Consider the following 14721-nt stretch of genomic DNA (forward strand, 5'->3'; position numbering starts at 1 on the left):
TACTAATATTAAAAGGTGTCCCTTCTTTGACAGGTTCCCAGCTGTTTTGTGTGGCTATTTTATATTTTTGCATCACATTTTTGGTCCATTTTTCATAAAATTGTGTTTTTTTGGCAAATTAGTGGCAAATCATTAAAGACTGAAGATAGAAAATAATGAAAGACATTTGAGTTTCAGATTTCGTACCTTTCAGAAAATTCATACTAATGCAAGACGTACTATTCTATTATCTTTCTAAGTTTATAAGAGCAATATTTAAAAAGTGTCCTTATTTTTGGGCCTTTGTCCCACTTCTATGTATGGCTTTGTCCAGATTTCTTGCTCTGAGGTTGAGAGGTATGACAAATGTGTCAGGGCCATCGCAGTCAGCCAGAGACATTTCAAATTGTGGCAAACTTGTTACACCCCACTTCCCCATGTAGTGACTCTGGATGTGTCCAAGCAAGGCAAGGAGCAGTTATGCAGTGTAAATGTGCAAACTACCCCCCCCCCATCCAAGGTAAACACAAGTACTACAGTGGCTTTTCATCTGTCATTGATTTTGCAGAATGTTCTGGTTTCTGTCATTTTTATACTGTTGATATATGCTTATTATTATTCAGAAAGTGCCTTTTGCTCTGTGTTTAAGTAGCAGTGCTTTAATGACCATCAGGTAAGCTTGTCTGATATTGTAAGATGCAAGTAAGTTTTAATAAGCAGTATTGCCACCATTGAAAGCCTTTCTGTTGTTGCCATGCAGAGAATACTTACATAACTAGATAATGTATAAGCATTGGGTATTGAAATGCATATGACAGTATTTGTAATAAAGGCCAGGATTAGATTATGTTAAGCTCATTACAGGCTTTACCTGCAAGCTAAATAGAATGCCAATCTATCATGCGTGGTCCATATCCTGTGCAGTAATCCTTTAAGCAATATATGTTGAGCTTGTTTCTTGTTTGCTTTTCATTTTTTACTTAGATCATGTTTTCCCCATGAAACAAGTGGATAGTTGTCAGGCAGCAGGTCTTTTTTGGATAAGAAACATTTTTACAAGTGAGGGTATCACAGAGATTGCTACTTTCAGCATGCTACTTGGTACTTTAATAAAGCTGAATATAAATTATAATTAGAACTGGAGTGCAAGGAGAAGTGATTTGAGTTAAGTGCTGCTTGTTTTTCTTATACTTGATTTTGACTGGCATTCCAGTAATGTATTTAAAAAGTAATTTATTTTTTCATGCCTCACATCCTTTTTGTTTCCATCTAGATATTAAGTAAGCTGTCATGCAGCCAATGGATTAAAATATTTTTTTTCTTCTACACTTCATTTTGTCTTGATTGGACTCCCATAATGATGGTTTGGCACCCAGGGCAGTGTTTTTGTGGTTTTGAGCATAGCTCCTCCCCTTTCTAGTTGGTCACACCCATTCCCATTGACCTCACTCATTCAGCTGTCTCCTGCAGCCCCCCTTTAATTTGAAGTCACCAGCCGCCACTGCCAGAGGTGATGCACTTTATACAGAAGCACATATAATTTAAAGTCTAAAATCACACTAACATTTATGGTTGTGTTAGTTTTTATTTATTTCACTCTGAAGAAATTGGAAGGCTACACATTTGTTTAAAGAGATATTCTGGCATAAATTCTACCCTAACTTGAAATGACATTATCCAAATACTGCTTAAAAATATTCTGACAGAATTTTCAAAAAAAAACCTTGGTAATCCCACTTTAAGTTTATTCTGCATAGCTTAATCATTTTTAAGGAAGTAGAAAACATAATCTGCAATATGTGCATGTTTGTCAGAACATATAAATATATATATATTTTGCTATAGTTTATAACAATGACAAAAAATACTTTTCCTAGACAAGATTATTCACTTTTGTTTTTCCTTTCATAAGTACACACCAGTGATATGATTCAAATGCAAAATTAGGTTGAGAAATGCTAACTATACATTTTTGTGAATCAAATAGCAAAACCAGAACACTCAGATGAATGCTTTTATTTTTATTTATAAATCCTTTGTTGATAAATAGTTTTATAATACCACGAGTGGTAGCAAGCAGGAAATGGCCATTTCTCTGTAACCATAAGAAGTATCATGGCACATTTCTTGGCATACAATATATGACACTTAAAGGGTGGGTCCAGCTGTAAAGATGCTAATATTACGTGTTTATTTTTTATTATAGCTTATTGCCTGAGTCTAAATAGGGGGGGGGGAGGGGGCAGAACACCAGTGATGGAAAAATCATCTTGTTTATTCAAGACAAAATAAATAGGGGGATTTTTACTTCTGATGCAATCACAACTTAGTAAATAAATAATTCTAGATGATTACTGTATTTTGCACACTAAGCAAATGTGCAACAGATCACTCACAATGAAAACTGAGTATAATACAGCAGTCAGACTGTGGCTATAAGGCACATAACTAAAGCCATCAGGGCCTACCTTTAAATTCTTTATCTCCATTCTCCATTTAATGTTTCATTATTAATCTTTTAGGTAATAATAGTTATGTGTTGAAATACCCAGCATACATAAGATTGACAAGCCTAGCCTCAGGGTTTCGAGTGGAACCCACCTCTGAATAACACCAGTGGTTTAATCACAAAGCATGTTGCAACTGAAAAAGTAATTTTTTTTTTTTTTGAAGGGGGGAGTACTTCTGATCTAATGACAGCTCAGTAGACAAATATTCCTGGTCATCGATGTTTTCTTATTAATCAAGAGATGTTCAAAACAGCAGTCAAAGAATAAACCAATTATAAAATGTTAGACTGCCACTGTGAACAGACACCTCTAAAGGTACTGATGTAGTGCCTATCTGTAAGATTAAAAAGGGTCCCCCTTTGAGATTTTTTATGAAACATTCATTGAGTTACAGCAGGATAATCAGACACAAAAAATACATAAGACTCCTGTTCTATTCTTAGGAGATTCAGACCAAATTTGTGCTGAATCTGGGCCTACCATTTTAGCAGCTCAAACATTTAGTATGTTAACTATGGCATACTGAAATGAACACATTTCTGGTAAATCATGCAGGATTTTTCTTCTTATGTAATAACAACTTAATAAAGAAATATTATGGGGCATTACTGTACTCAGTGTAGTAAGCAGACGTTTAGAAGAGCACCACAATGAACACTGAGTATAATGCAAAATATCAGACTGTGTCCGTGTGTAAAATATTATACCTCAGTCCCCCTTTTAAATGTAATTATGAAAACTTAAGGTAGAAATAACAGGGTGATCAGTTGCAAAATGCATCTAAGACTCCTGTTCTTCCTCAAGAATTTCACAGTAGTTCAATACTGAATTTGAGACAACCACCTTAGCTGAATGAACGTGTGGAATTATAGTTAAGACATTTTGAAGAGAAAACATTTTTCTTGTGAAATGTGTAGGGTCTGGACTTCTGTTTTAACGAGAAATTAGTACACATACACTTTGGACATCAGTTTTACCCAGCCTTTTGTGCAGATGTCATATAGCTCTCAGGTGGAAAAGAAGTATAATGCCAGATTTTGAAAACAAAAGTCCTCTGAAAGCTAGATTTACTAGCTGTATATATGAGGCCATATTTAATTTCCACAGATGTTTTATAATAAAAAATTCAGGCAATCCTGATAAGATATTTGGATAGAAAGCACATTAAAATACCTTTATATCCCTAAGGACTTTACTGCATCTCCATCTGGATTTATACGACACATAGAACCCTTGCAACACTCACAACAGAGGCTTTACTTCTGCTTTAGTGAGGAGTTAGTGCACATATATTTTGGACATTATTTTAAACTGCATTGCAAGCAGCAGTCACAACTCTAGGTGGAAACTATGTATAGTACCAGACTGCAGCAATAAAATCCTCTGAAATGTTAGATACATGTAGATAAGTAGCCATTTAACAGTTCTTTTAAGGCAGGTTATGAAAAAAAAATCCAGGCACTCCTAATAAGATACTTGGGTACAAAACTGATAAAATTTTCAGCATGGTATTGCATTAGCATGCTGTTTCTGAAGGATATGAATTATACAACTTTAATATCTGCCATCATTTAATGAGTGTAGCTCTCAATGATTTGCCAGAAAACCACAGATTTTATAGGGAACAGAGCAAAATATGAGCTGCAGTCAGTGACATTGTGCTATGTAAAGCATATGTAGCTACCTAGATAAACATTTACATAGACAGCTCAAAAAAGGTTACATATATTACAAATAAAGAAAAGTCAAAATGTTTGCTACCTTAAATAAAATGCCATGGTTTTCAGTTTTTTGGCAAAGGATCTCTATTAAGCCACAGCCAACTCGGAGATGCTTAAAGGATTCTGTAAGCACTGCATAGGCATAGATCACAGGATTGTCTTGTTTGTGACATTTGTGTGTTGTCTTTGTGAGTGAAAACTACAGGTAGAAACATCATCAATGCAAAAGAAAAAAGAAAAGAAAAAAACAAACGTAATGGAATATGCTACTGGACTGGGGTGCTCCTACCTGCATACCTGCTGATCAAATGCAACATAGCATGAGTTCCTACAGGTAAGCAAATCAACTAGATATATGATAGTGAACAGCTTATCAAAATAGCAATTTCTATAATGTTTGTGTTGATGTTTTTAAGCATCTGGGGGGGGTCCTGTTGAGGTGAAACAAAAGGGTTCACCATGTTTTGATAATAGTTACTGATGTACAATCAGCTCCTTATTGTAATTCTTAAGACTTATAAGTACAATGTTCTTCTCTTAGGTGCTTTTTGCAGGAAGTAAATCCCAATGCACACACCCCATGTGGGGGCAAGCCACCATCAATAACCAAGGTTATATATACCAACTCCAAAATTGCTATACTTCATAAAAATGACACTATTACAAGAAATGGCCATCTCAGACTTACTATATCCAAGTATGCATTTTCATTTCTTTCAGTCTGACTGCTCCAAGACTTGCCTAAAGAATCTTGGAATATCAAATGGTTACCTGGGCAATCACAAGTTCTATGATAGTGCATTAATGTCTGCATAACACCAACCAGCAAGGGCAGTGCTGTTATGGCCCCCAACTGGCAATGGGCCATGGCAGGTGCTTATGAATCCTTGTTCTAGATGTGTGATGCTTCATCTCATTTACTGTCTATATTAATGACTAAACCCTTGGCAGCAAACATTAGATAGTGTGGTTCTGTTTGTGGGTTCATATTCCTCACATATACTTATAAAGTCATACTGTTTGCAGGTTACTCTTTCTGGAATCTATTCTTTATGCCAATGGTAAGGTTTACTACAGGAGTTAGTTATAGTGTCAGATTTCTCATCTAACCCTCTAAGAGATAATCAGTATTGGTAATTTTTGAACCTTTATTTAAGATGAAGTTAGATTTACCACTTATCTGGAAATAGAATAAAATGCATTATTTAGATGTTCAACTGTTTTAAATGGTCTTGGTTCCAAAATGAACTTACCTGCAGCAGCCTTGATCATAGTCATTGCTGATCCTACCAGATGAGCACAAGCTAACAGCAATAAAAAATGCCTGGTCTGCTAGTATGTATTCCAGACTATTTTCTTGCAAATTATAAATGATTCATTAAACAGTGGCATTTAAGACTGATAAGATTCATACAGGGTCTACATAGGATCACATAAAACATCCTCTTTTTACAGTGTCCTGCACTGAGAGGTGGATTATATTTTTCAAACTTATCTGTATATGTAAAGGCGCATAAATGTGTTTCTTTTCTCCAAATGCTACATTTTGCATACCAAGCTTGATGAAGGATGCAACTTGGGGTCTACAAGGTACATGGTACATGCACATGAATTAGTATACACACTGAGTAATAATGTTCCAGTAAGTCTACCTCTAATATTTCCTAACCCATTCATCCATATAGGGGCTGGTTACTGGTATATATAATTAATTCTGAGAACTTATTCCACTCAGTCCCTTCTCTCCTACTGAACTGTGACTGCAGACCTGTTAGCAATAAGGTAACTGGCCTCCTTCTCAGAAAGTTTAGTTAAGTGAACTCTGCACAGGAGCTCTTAAATGCTTATGTTTAGAGTTATTTAATAACATCAGTTTTGAATACCTGTGACTTTCAGTCTTCAATAGACAAGACAAACTTCAGTATCTGGGAAAGCTGTGGCTTAACAAATCATCTGTTGAGATACTACTAAGGCTGTAACAGTCTAGACGCTACAGCATACATTTTAGCCTTCTCAGGTTTCATTGTACTTGTACTTTTAGCAGGAGCGGCCCTAGGTCAATTGGTGCCCTAGGCAAAAGAGCACCATGGCGCCCCCACCACACCACCCTGCTCTACCGACATCAAATAAATACTGGAAAAGTGCCCCTGCTAGAGAGGCGCCCTAGGAGGTCACCTAGCTGGCCTGTGCCTAAGGCCGGCTATGACTTTTAGACTTGCTCTTATCTGAACTTTAAGAAATCAGCAGAAGCTAAAATCCCACCTGACTTTGTGGAGAGTTTTTACACTCTTCCCTCTCATTAAAGTTCCTTTCTTTGTTGCCAGTATGTTACAGTATAGTACAAGAAGCCAGCTATCTAGACACAGTGAGTTTCTTGCAAAGCTGGCAAAACATTATTTTGTTTCTATTTATGGAACAACAATACATTATTTCTTAATTTTATAGAACAGTGGAAAAATACAGAGTATTTAATACTTGTTAAACAGTGCTGGACTTTTTTAAGACTTTGTCTCCATTCTTATGCCTTAATGTTCCAGAAATCAAACTGTGAGCATTTGTATTGTAGCATAACTGAGATAATTTTGAGGAAACATATAACTAATCTTACTTCCGCTGTGGTGACCCCTAATGGGAACAGCCGAAAGAAGATGATGATGATATAACTAATCTTACTTTCAGTCAAATGTGGGCAGGATAACTAAATCAGATAAGACAGTAAGGGTGGGCTGTACGTACTTAAAGTGGGCATTGTGTTCCTTCCCTCCAAGTGAGCACTGTATGGCTAGTATTATGGCACTTTATAACATGGAAGCAAAGGTAATCCTGAAGGGAGACACTAAGAGATCACCTCAATGGTTTTATTGTCGTATCCCCTGTGTTGTAGAAACTCTTGGATGGAACATATTAGGGAACATTTGAGTTTTCAATCTCTGATGCTGATTTTACTTAGCTGCTGGGAAAATTCAAATATAGTGGCCTGTAACATGTTTCACAAGCATCTAGGAAACTATACATTGTCACAGCTTTATACTCTGAACTAATGGAAAGCTGTCTCTCAGCTGAGTGCTCTTAAGTCTGGACTTTTTATGTTTCTAGATACAAAGAATGTGAGGTTCATAAGAAATAAATGAATGTTAACATTTATCAAAAAAAAGTTACACTTATACAAGTATGTGGTTAAATGAATATTTTGGGGGCTATGTTTTTCCATAAAGTGAATCTGCATGATTCATTAATGTCTTAAAAGCCTGACTGATGTCCTTTAGTCCTTCTTCTACAATGTAAAGTCCCCCCTTTTCTTAGCTGTTGTTCTGTATAATCAAATAAATAGTGTTTACAATAACTGAAAACAAAGGGCTATAATGGAGAGCACTAGGCCTTTCATAACTCAAGGTCTACAATAACAGTGGCATGGTTTTTTGCATATTTAATAATCTGTTGCTCAATAACCATAGATATAGAGATCAACTGATCATATAAAATATACTGGGTTGTGTGTTCTATACTGTTAGGAAGGAGCTGGTTTTGTCAGAATGATGTAACCGTGTCAAATTATGGTACCATTTTGACAGCTGTGGAGAAATAATAGCAAAGTGCTGTGTTCTCCATTACCTCTGAATAAAGTAGAATATAAGGCACTCTTGAAAGAAACATCTGTATGCGTACAAAGACTTTTTGTCCCAATTCTTTAACTTTCACATGGTTGCATGGGCTGTAATAACCCTTTATGGCTAAAATGTAGTAATTATGCAGTAGACAGAAGGTTCAGTGAACAGCTGACTTTTTAGCATTTGTCCACCCTGTTGCTACCTTGGGTGGAATTTCAACAGATATGGCTACAGTTTACAGTCTTTTGTACCTGATTGGCGTCTACTCCTTGGAATATTTCTGGAATCATCAAACCTAGGGGAAGATGAGCTTTTCTTTGCTCGGTCTGGGCTAAATCTTATTTCTGGAGGATCTAGAACAAAGAAAAGAATAAGATATTATTAAATACAGCATTATGCTTTTATTTATTTTTTAAGCACATATTTGGTTGTATATAATCCCATGTCCTAAAGCTAGTTCAGAGGACTATGGTTATGCATTGTTTCCTGTATTCCAAAGACTGACTACCGCAGCCTTCTTTTGGAAGTCATTTGACCAGACCTGCTCCCAGGTTGAAGCTGGAAAAGTTTGTGTAGATCAAAACTAAATAACTTTATAAATGTAGTTTACTCTGCTGTGGTAGCAAGCAAAGGTGTACAATGCATGCTCATGTGTGCCAAATGTAGGTGCCCTTCTAAACAATAACAATAACTGTACTTCTCATTTTCTTTACTATAACTTAACCACGGCAATTTTCAACAAATTATCAAGTACAGATGATGCATACAAAGGCATTTGAAAGTGGATAATGTTTATCAAGTGTAGAAAAACGGTGCTTAAATATAAATGCAACATAGTAACATTTCATTTTATAAACTTTCCATAAAGGATATTTTGGTTCAATTGAAGATTCCTTGACCATTTGTATCAGTAACAGACTAGAAGTACCAAGCATACAGATCCACAAATAAAACAACTACTCACGTTTCTTTTTTATGTCAGCTGCTTCTAATCATGTTACATGTTTCTTTATTGGAGATTATTTTAATTTCTTTACTTTACTGATCCCATATATTGTTGATAGCAATGTGATTTGAATAAAATAAAATGAAAGATTTATGTCTATTAATCTACTGAAGGAGTCAATCATTTATACATCAAATAATACTACTGACAAGTTGTGATGCCCGTGCACTGGCCCAGTAATCAAGGAGCCCACAGTCTGACATAAATATAGAAAACAGCTAGAATAATTTGGCTAAATGTCTATCTAACTCTAAGAGAAATACTAAGATCTAAGATCCTACTTACAGAGCAAAGGCAGAGTGCTGGTGAGTTGATGTGTTCAGGTTCAGACAAAATCCAAAATGCTTAATTCTCTCTCTCTGAGAAAGTCTTAAATTGATAGCTCAGTACTGCTGAGTCATTTGACATTACATCATTCTTGACACTTCTCTGGTATCCAGGTTAACAGAAACTCAAAATTTACATTTCTTAGTAAGCTGCATATGGCCAGGAAGCCATAGCAATAAAAGACATTATACGTGTAAAATCTTAGTAATTATCTCTTAAATCAAGACAACAGAAAGAATTTCCTGGACCAGACATCATGTCTCCGAGCTTGAGATCAGTCATACAATGCTTGATTTATCACCTTTCTTCCAGCAGAGAGCACTGTGGTTACATTTTTGAAGCTCAGTACAACACATAGTTTAATCATAACATATAGTTCTCTTTACATTTGTAGAACAAGCCTGTGGATTACATTAATATTTACAATGATAAATAATTATTTACAAAATTCTACCTAACTAGGCTGGCACCCTTCACACAAGTGATAACTGTATTACAGGAAATCAACAGAGCAAAAGACTAAACCTTTTCATCATAACAATGATCCTCGATTCAAAATGCTTGAACTGAAGGTGCAGGTAAAGTAAAATGACAAGACCATGCTTGCCTTCCTGAAATATTTTAGTATCCTGTGATACTTTTGATTCTGTTATGTTCATCTTTCAACAGGAAAGCTAAAGCTTCAGTTGGTTATTGAAATACATAGCCAGTTAAAATTAGCATAATTTCTTTTAATCATTTTGTTGACTATCTTACTTATTTCATTTTGCTGTGATTTTCTTGACAGTGCATGTGGTCCCAGTTGTAATTTCCTTTTAAATATATGATAATTAGCTTTGGAGAGGCTTAAATGGTCTAGGATTCATGTTGCATATCTGTGGGGCTGTCAGACAAAACTTGAAAATGAAATTACATCTCAGCCACTAATTAGCTTATCATCTTGTACCCCAATAATTTCTACCTTCTGTCACTCAGATCACCACCACAGCACCGTTCATCATGCACTTCCTTAATGTTATCAACCTACCAAAGCAATTTCTGGTAGTCAGATGTGTCACATTAAAGATGCTGTCTGAAGACAACATACTAATTAATTTACCATCAAGGAACAAAGGCCCACTGAAACAGCAGAACTGAAGATGATATCATTTACACATTCATTTATCCACAAGTACCTATATATTTGTATCAGGAGAAGATAGATAACCTATGTAATCTGCTCAGTTGATACAGATGGCAATATACAGAGAGACCCCCCCCAAACATTTCACTCCCTATTTCCCATCTAGCCAATGCTACACACCTTCCAGTTTGGTAACCTGTTTTTCCAGCTTATCACACCTCCTAAGAAACATTTATCTAAATTTCATAATGAATTTATTTCCCTGTAGCTGAAGTTCGTGGCTCATTATGTTCTCCTTGCATTTCTTCTTTAACACTGGATGTTATGTGATCCTATCTCGCCTACATTCTGTACTGATGGGTTCAGAGCCGATCCTCGGCTCCGACTCGGCACGCTATGCAATAGAGCAAAGTCTCTAATTGGCTGAGCTATTCTATATCCCAGGATGCACCACCACCAATTCCCCAGATCTCGTTTGCCACTTACAAGCTAGGACGTGGTCTCGAACTTGGCTGAGCTAAGTGCTTTTTTCTGAGAGTTTTTTTTCTGTCAGAAATTTCTTTAATCTTAACCCAAAAGCTATTTTAACAGCTATCGTTGTGTATAATTGTGTTTTTGTGGATATTTTGTGGTAAATTTTTGTGACTGGACAGGGAAAGGTTTCCATTTAAGTTAGAGGGGCCTTCCCCTCGTTCTTTAGTGAGTCTTCTTGTTGTTTCGGAGAGGTCAAGTACCTGTTTCAGTTAGAGGGTTCTTGGCCCTCCTTTTGGTGTGTTTGTCATTCGTTTAAGTTTCTTGGGCTTTTGCCTCTCTTGTTAAAAAAAAAATTTTTTTATTGTTGTGTAAACCATTTGTACTGAGTTCCATACATTGTGTTTTTCTCTGACAAAGTGAATAGTGTCTACAAGCATTATGTCTAAGGAGCATAGACCCTCAGGATTTAAAAAATGCACGAGATGCAACTACAAAATGTCCATCATGGACGATCACTCCTTATGCGTGTACTGTTTAGGCGCCAAACACCTTCAGGAGTCTTGCAGCATGTGTCACGCTTTTTCCTCTTGGGTCCTCCAAGAGAGGAAGAATAAATTTATCTTAAAAGGGCTTATCAAACCCTCCTTCGAAGAGGCCTTATCTTCCTCTTCCTCTCCAGCTAAGAAAAAGAAATCGTCGGTTCCGACCAGCCCGTTGGAACCGACCACTAAGAAATTTAGGCAGGCTTCTCCATCGGCTCCACGGACTTCGGAGCCGAGGGCGGAATGGTCTGCCTCGATGCCTCCAGCCTCGACTCTTCTGGTTTTGGAGCCGATGGCTGGGGCTTCGAGAGGCAGGTCACCTTCATCGGCTCCACTGATTTTGGAGCCGATGAGGGTTGCCGGCTCAGACTCTTCCCCTTCGGCGCCGAAGTCCTCTTTGGCACCGAGGAAAATTGCTATGGAATCTCCCTCGGCACCGATATTGATCGAGTCTATTCGGAGCCGGTCCCCCAGTCCTTCGGAGCCGATGGAGAAGTCTGCTTGGACCCGGTCGGTCTCCTCCCGATCTTCCAAGATGTCAGATTCGGACATCGACAGGGTGCTCCAAAGGCTGTTTCAGTCTCCTGTATTCCAGAAATTAGTTTCGGCTCCAGCTCAATCGGCTTCGGAGCCGATGGCCCACCCTGTAGTTCTGGTTCCTCCTCCAACAGCCTCGGCACTGTTGGAGCCGGTGCTGTTGGAGCCGATGGAGGTTTTCGGGTCGGCTCCGACCCTTACTCCAACCCCGGCTTTCGGGTCGGAGTTCGGTACATGGACCTCCTCGGTCGGCCCCGGGGGTGATGCTTCGGGACCGATGTTTTCAGTTCCAAGCCTTCCTCTCGGTGCGTTGGCTGTGGGGGTGCCGTCTACTGTTGTGGCCCCGGGGGTTGGACCTTCCCAGGACTCTGGCGGTCCGGCCTTCAGGGCCATGAGGAGTGCTTTGGCCAAATCTTATTTGGCTACCTCCATGGTCTCACCGGCACCTTCCCTAGACACGGATACTGGGTCTTTTTTAGTCCCCCTGTCACTAGACAGCAGAGCCCCGGGGCCTGAGGTCACCCCCCAGGGGGGGTTCCCCCCCTCCTGGGGGTCTCTCTGAAGCTTCTTCGGAGGAACCCCCGAGGAAAAGACTGTGCAAGAGGAAGCACGTCGACTCCCCTGATGAGTCTCTCACGTCGGACACCGATCTTGATGATGAGGAGGGGTCCCCTAAGTCGTCCTCGGATGATGTCTCCTTTGCAGACATCTTGGAAGTCCTCAAACAATGAGGCGGCTGGCATTCCAAACCCCCTTCCGCTGACGAGTCGGTGTTCCTCAAGGCCTTCGGGGCTCAGCCCTCCGCCTCCTGGGTGTCTCCACCCTTCGACGAGCTCCTAGATTTGATCTGTCGAAGGGCGTGGGAGCATCCAGATTATGTGGAACCGGTGCCGGCTCGCCCAAATAAATTCTTATCAGCCCCCCCAGAGAAGGAGTTTCTGACCAAAGGTGTGGCTGTAGATGCCCTGGTGGTGGCATCTGCTACCCAACAAGATGTAGCAGAGGCTTCGACGTCCGTCCATCCTCCTAATAAGGAGTCTAGGAGCATGGACCGGTACGGGAAGCGCACCCTCAGTTCAGCGGCCTTTACCTTAAGGTCCCTAAACTATTTGATGCACTTCATTAGTCTTCAGAGGGATCTGATCAAGGAGCTTTCAGATACCCTCTTGGGTAACCTACCTGAGTAGCTGGCCCAGATGGTTGGCTCTCAGTTGGCTACTCTGTCATCTATATCAAACTCGTCCATGAGGCTCATTTCGTATGCAGCCGAGGGGGCGAGTAGAGCGGCGGGTATGGGCGTTGCTCTACGGAGGCAAGCCTGGCTCCGCCTGTGTCATTTTGCGGAAGCTTTTAAGTCTTCCTTTGCCGACGCTCCCTTTGATGGGTCCTCTTTGTTTGGACCCAAGGTAAAGGACACATTGACCCGCTGTGAACAAGAAGGTAAAACTCTGACTGCCGTAGGAGCACGGTTTTCCTCTCCCTTTCGGCCTTATCCCAAGGCTAAAAGAGGAGGGAAAATGTGGTTCCGTAAATCTCAGAAGAATTACCCCTCACAGCAGGACGATCCCCCCTCTAGAGGCAGAGGAGGGGGAAATTTTTCCGGAAGACGCCATCCCAGAGGTGGCAGAGGCCCCCGCAACACTGGAGACCACGAGTCCTTTCATGGCTCTTCAACCTCTCAGCATCCCTGAAGGATTGCCCAACTGTGCAGCTCCGGAGCCAGTCGGGGGTCGTTTTTCGAGGCACCTAACGGCCTGGGAGAGTATCACTCAGGACCAATGGGTGCTCCGAATCATCGCCGGAGGTTACGTCATCCCCTTTTCACACCCCCCCTCCATCCAGAAAAATCCCGGACCCCCCACCCAGTCAACGGGATATTGCAGCCATCGAAATTTCAAAGCTGCTTCAAAAAGGAGTCATCCAACCGGTCCCCGCAGACCAGACAGGATTAGGGACTTATTCAAAATTCTTTTTAGTGCCAAAAAAGACCGGGGACTTGAGGCCCATTTTGGATCTCAGCAACCTGAATCGATCAGTCAAGAAGTCCAAGTTCCGGATGGTCACCTTACAATCCATTCTCCCGCTTCTGGAGAAAGGTGTTTGGATGTGCTCCATAGATCTCAAGGACGCCTATTATCACATTCTGGTAAATCAGGCGTCCAGGAGACATCTGCGCTTCAGCCTGGGAGACAGTCATTTCCAGTTCTGTGCACTGCCCTTTGGTCTCACCACAGCCCCCAGGGTGTTCACCAAATGTTTGGCGGTGGTGACTGCTCACCTGAGGAGTCTAGGATTCCAGGTGTTTCCGTATCTAGACGACTGGCTCCTAACTGCCACCTCCAGGCATCTACTATTACAGAACCTAGCAGCCACTATATCTCTAGGAACCTCCCTAGGAATCACCTTCAATTGGGCAAAGTCTGTGTTGCTGCCATCTCAGCTTATACAGTTTATCAGGGTAGACATAGACTCAAGGCAAATGCGAGTCTATCTTCCTACAGAGAGAATAGAAACATTACAATCTCAAGTCCGAGCATTGCTTGCCAAGCCCCAGCAAGGATGGTCCTACAACTGTTGGGTTCCATGTCAGCTACCGTTCTCCTGGTGCCCTTAGCAAAATTACACATGAGGATTCTCCAGTGGCTCCTATCGGTCCAGTGGTCGTATCAGGAGCTTCCTCTCAGTCACCAAATCATAATCACGGAGACGTGCAAACAGGACCTCCGTTGGTGGCTTATCTCGTCCAACCTGGATCAGGGGCGACCTTTCATTCCTCCTCCTCCAGTGGCCACTTTGACTACGGACGCCTCCCAGAAGGGGTGGGGGGGTCATTACCTGGGCAGGTCAGTTCAAGGCAAGTGGCATCCTGGCAAGACTTCCCTACACATCAATAT

At 40.3% G+C, this 14721-nt stretch overlaps 1 protein-coding gene across 3 annotated transcripts in view; it reads right to left on the reverse strand.

Moving 5' to 3' along the window:
* The window catches only part of PLEKHG2 (pleckstrin homology and RhoGEF domain containing G2), a 1701404-nt gene that overhangs the window by 176865 nt on the left and 1509818 nt on the right, over positions 1-14721 (reverse strand). For all 3 annotated transcript variants that reach the window (XM_044062076.1, XM_044062085.1, XM_044062066.1), the window contains exon 13: positions 8070-8171. In XM_044062076.1, the coding sequence (XP_043918011.1) occupies positions 8070-8171 (102 nt within the window). The remainder of the gene's footprint in view (positions 1-8069; positions 8172-14721) is intronic.

Source organism: Protopterus annectens, chromosome 1.part0 (assembly GCF_019279795.1).
Source record: "Protopterus annectens isolate FY-2018-M chromosome 1.part0, PAN1.0, whole genome shotgun sequence".
NCBI lineage: Eukaryota > Metazoa > Chordata > Ceratodontiformes > Protopteridae > Protopterus > Protopterus annectens.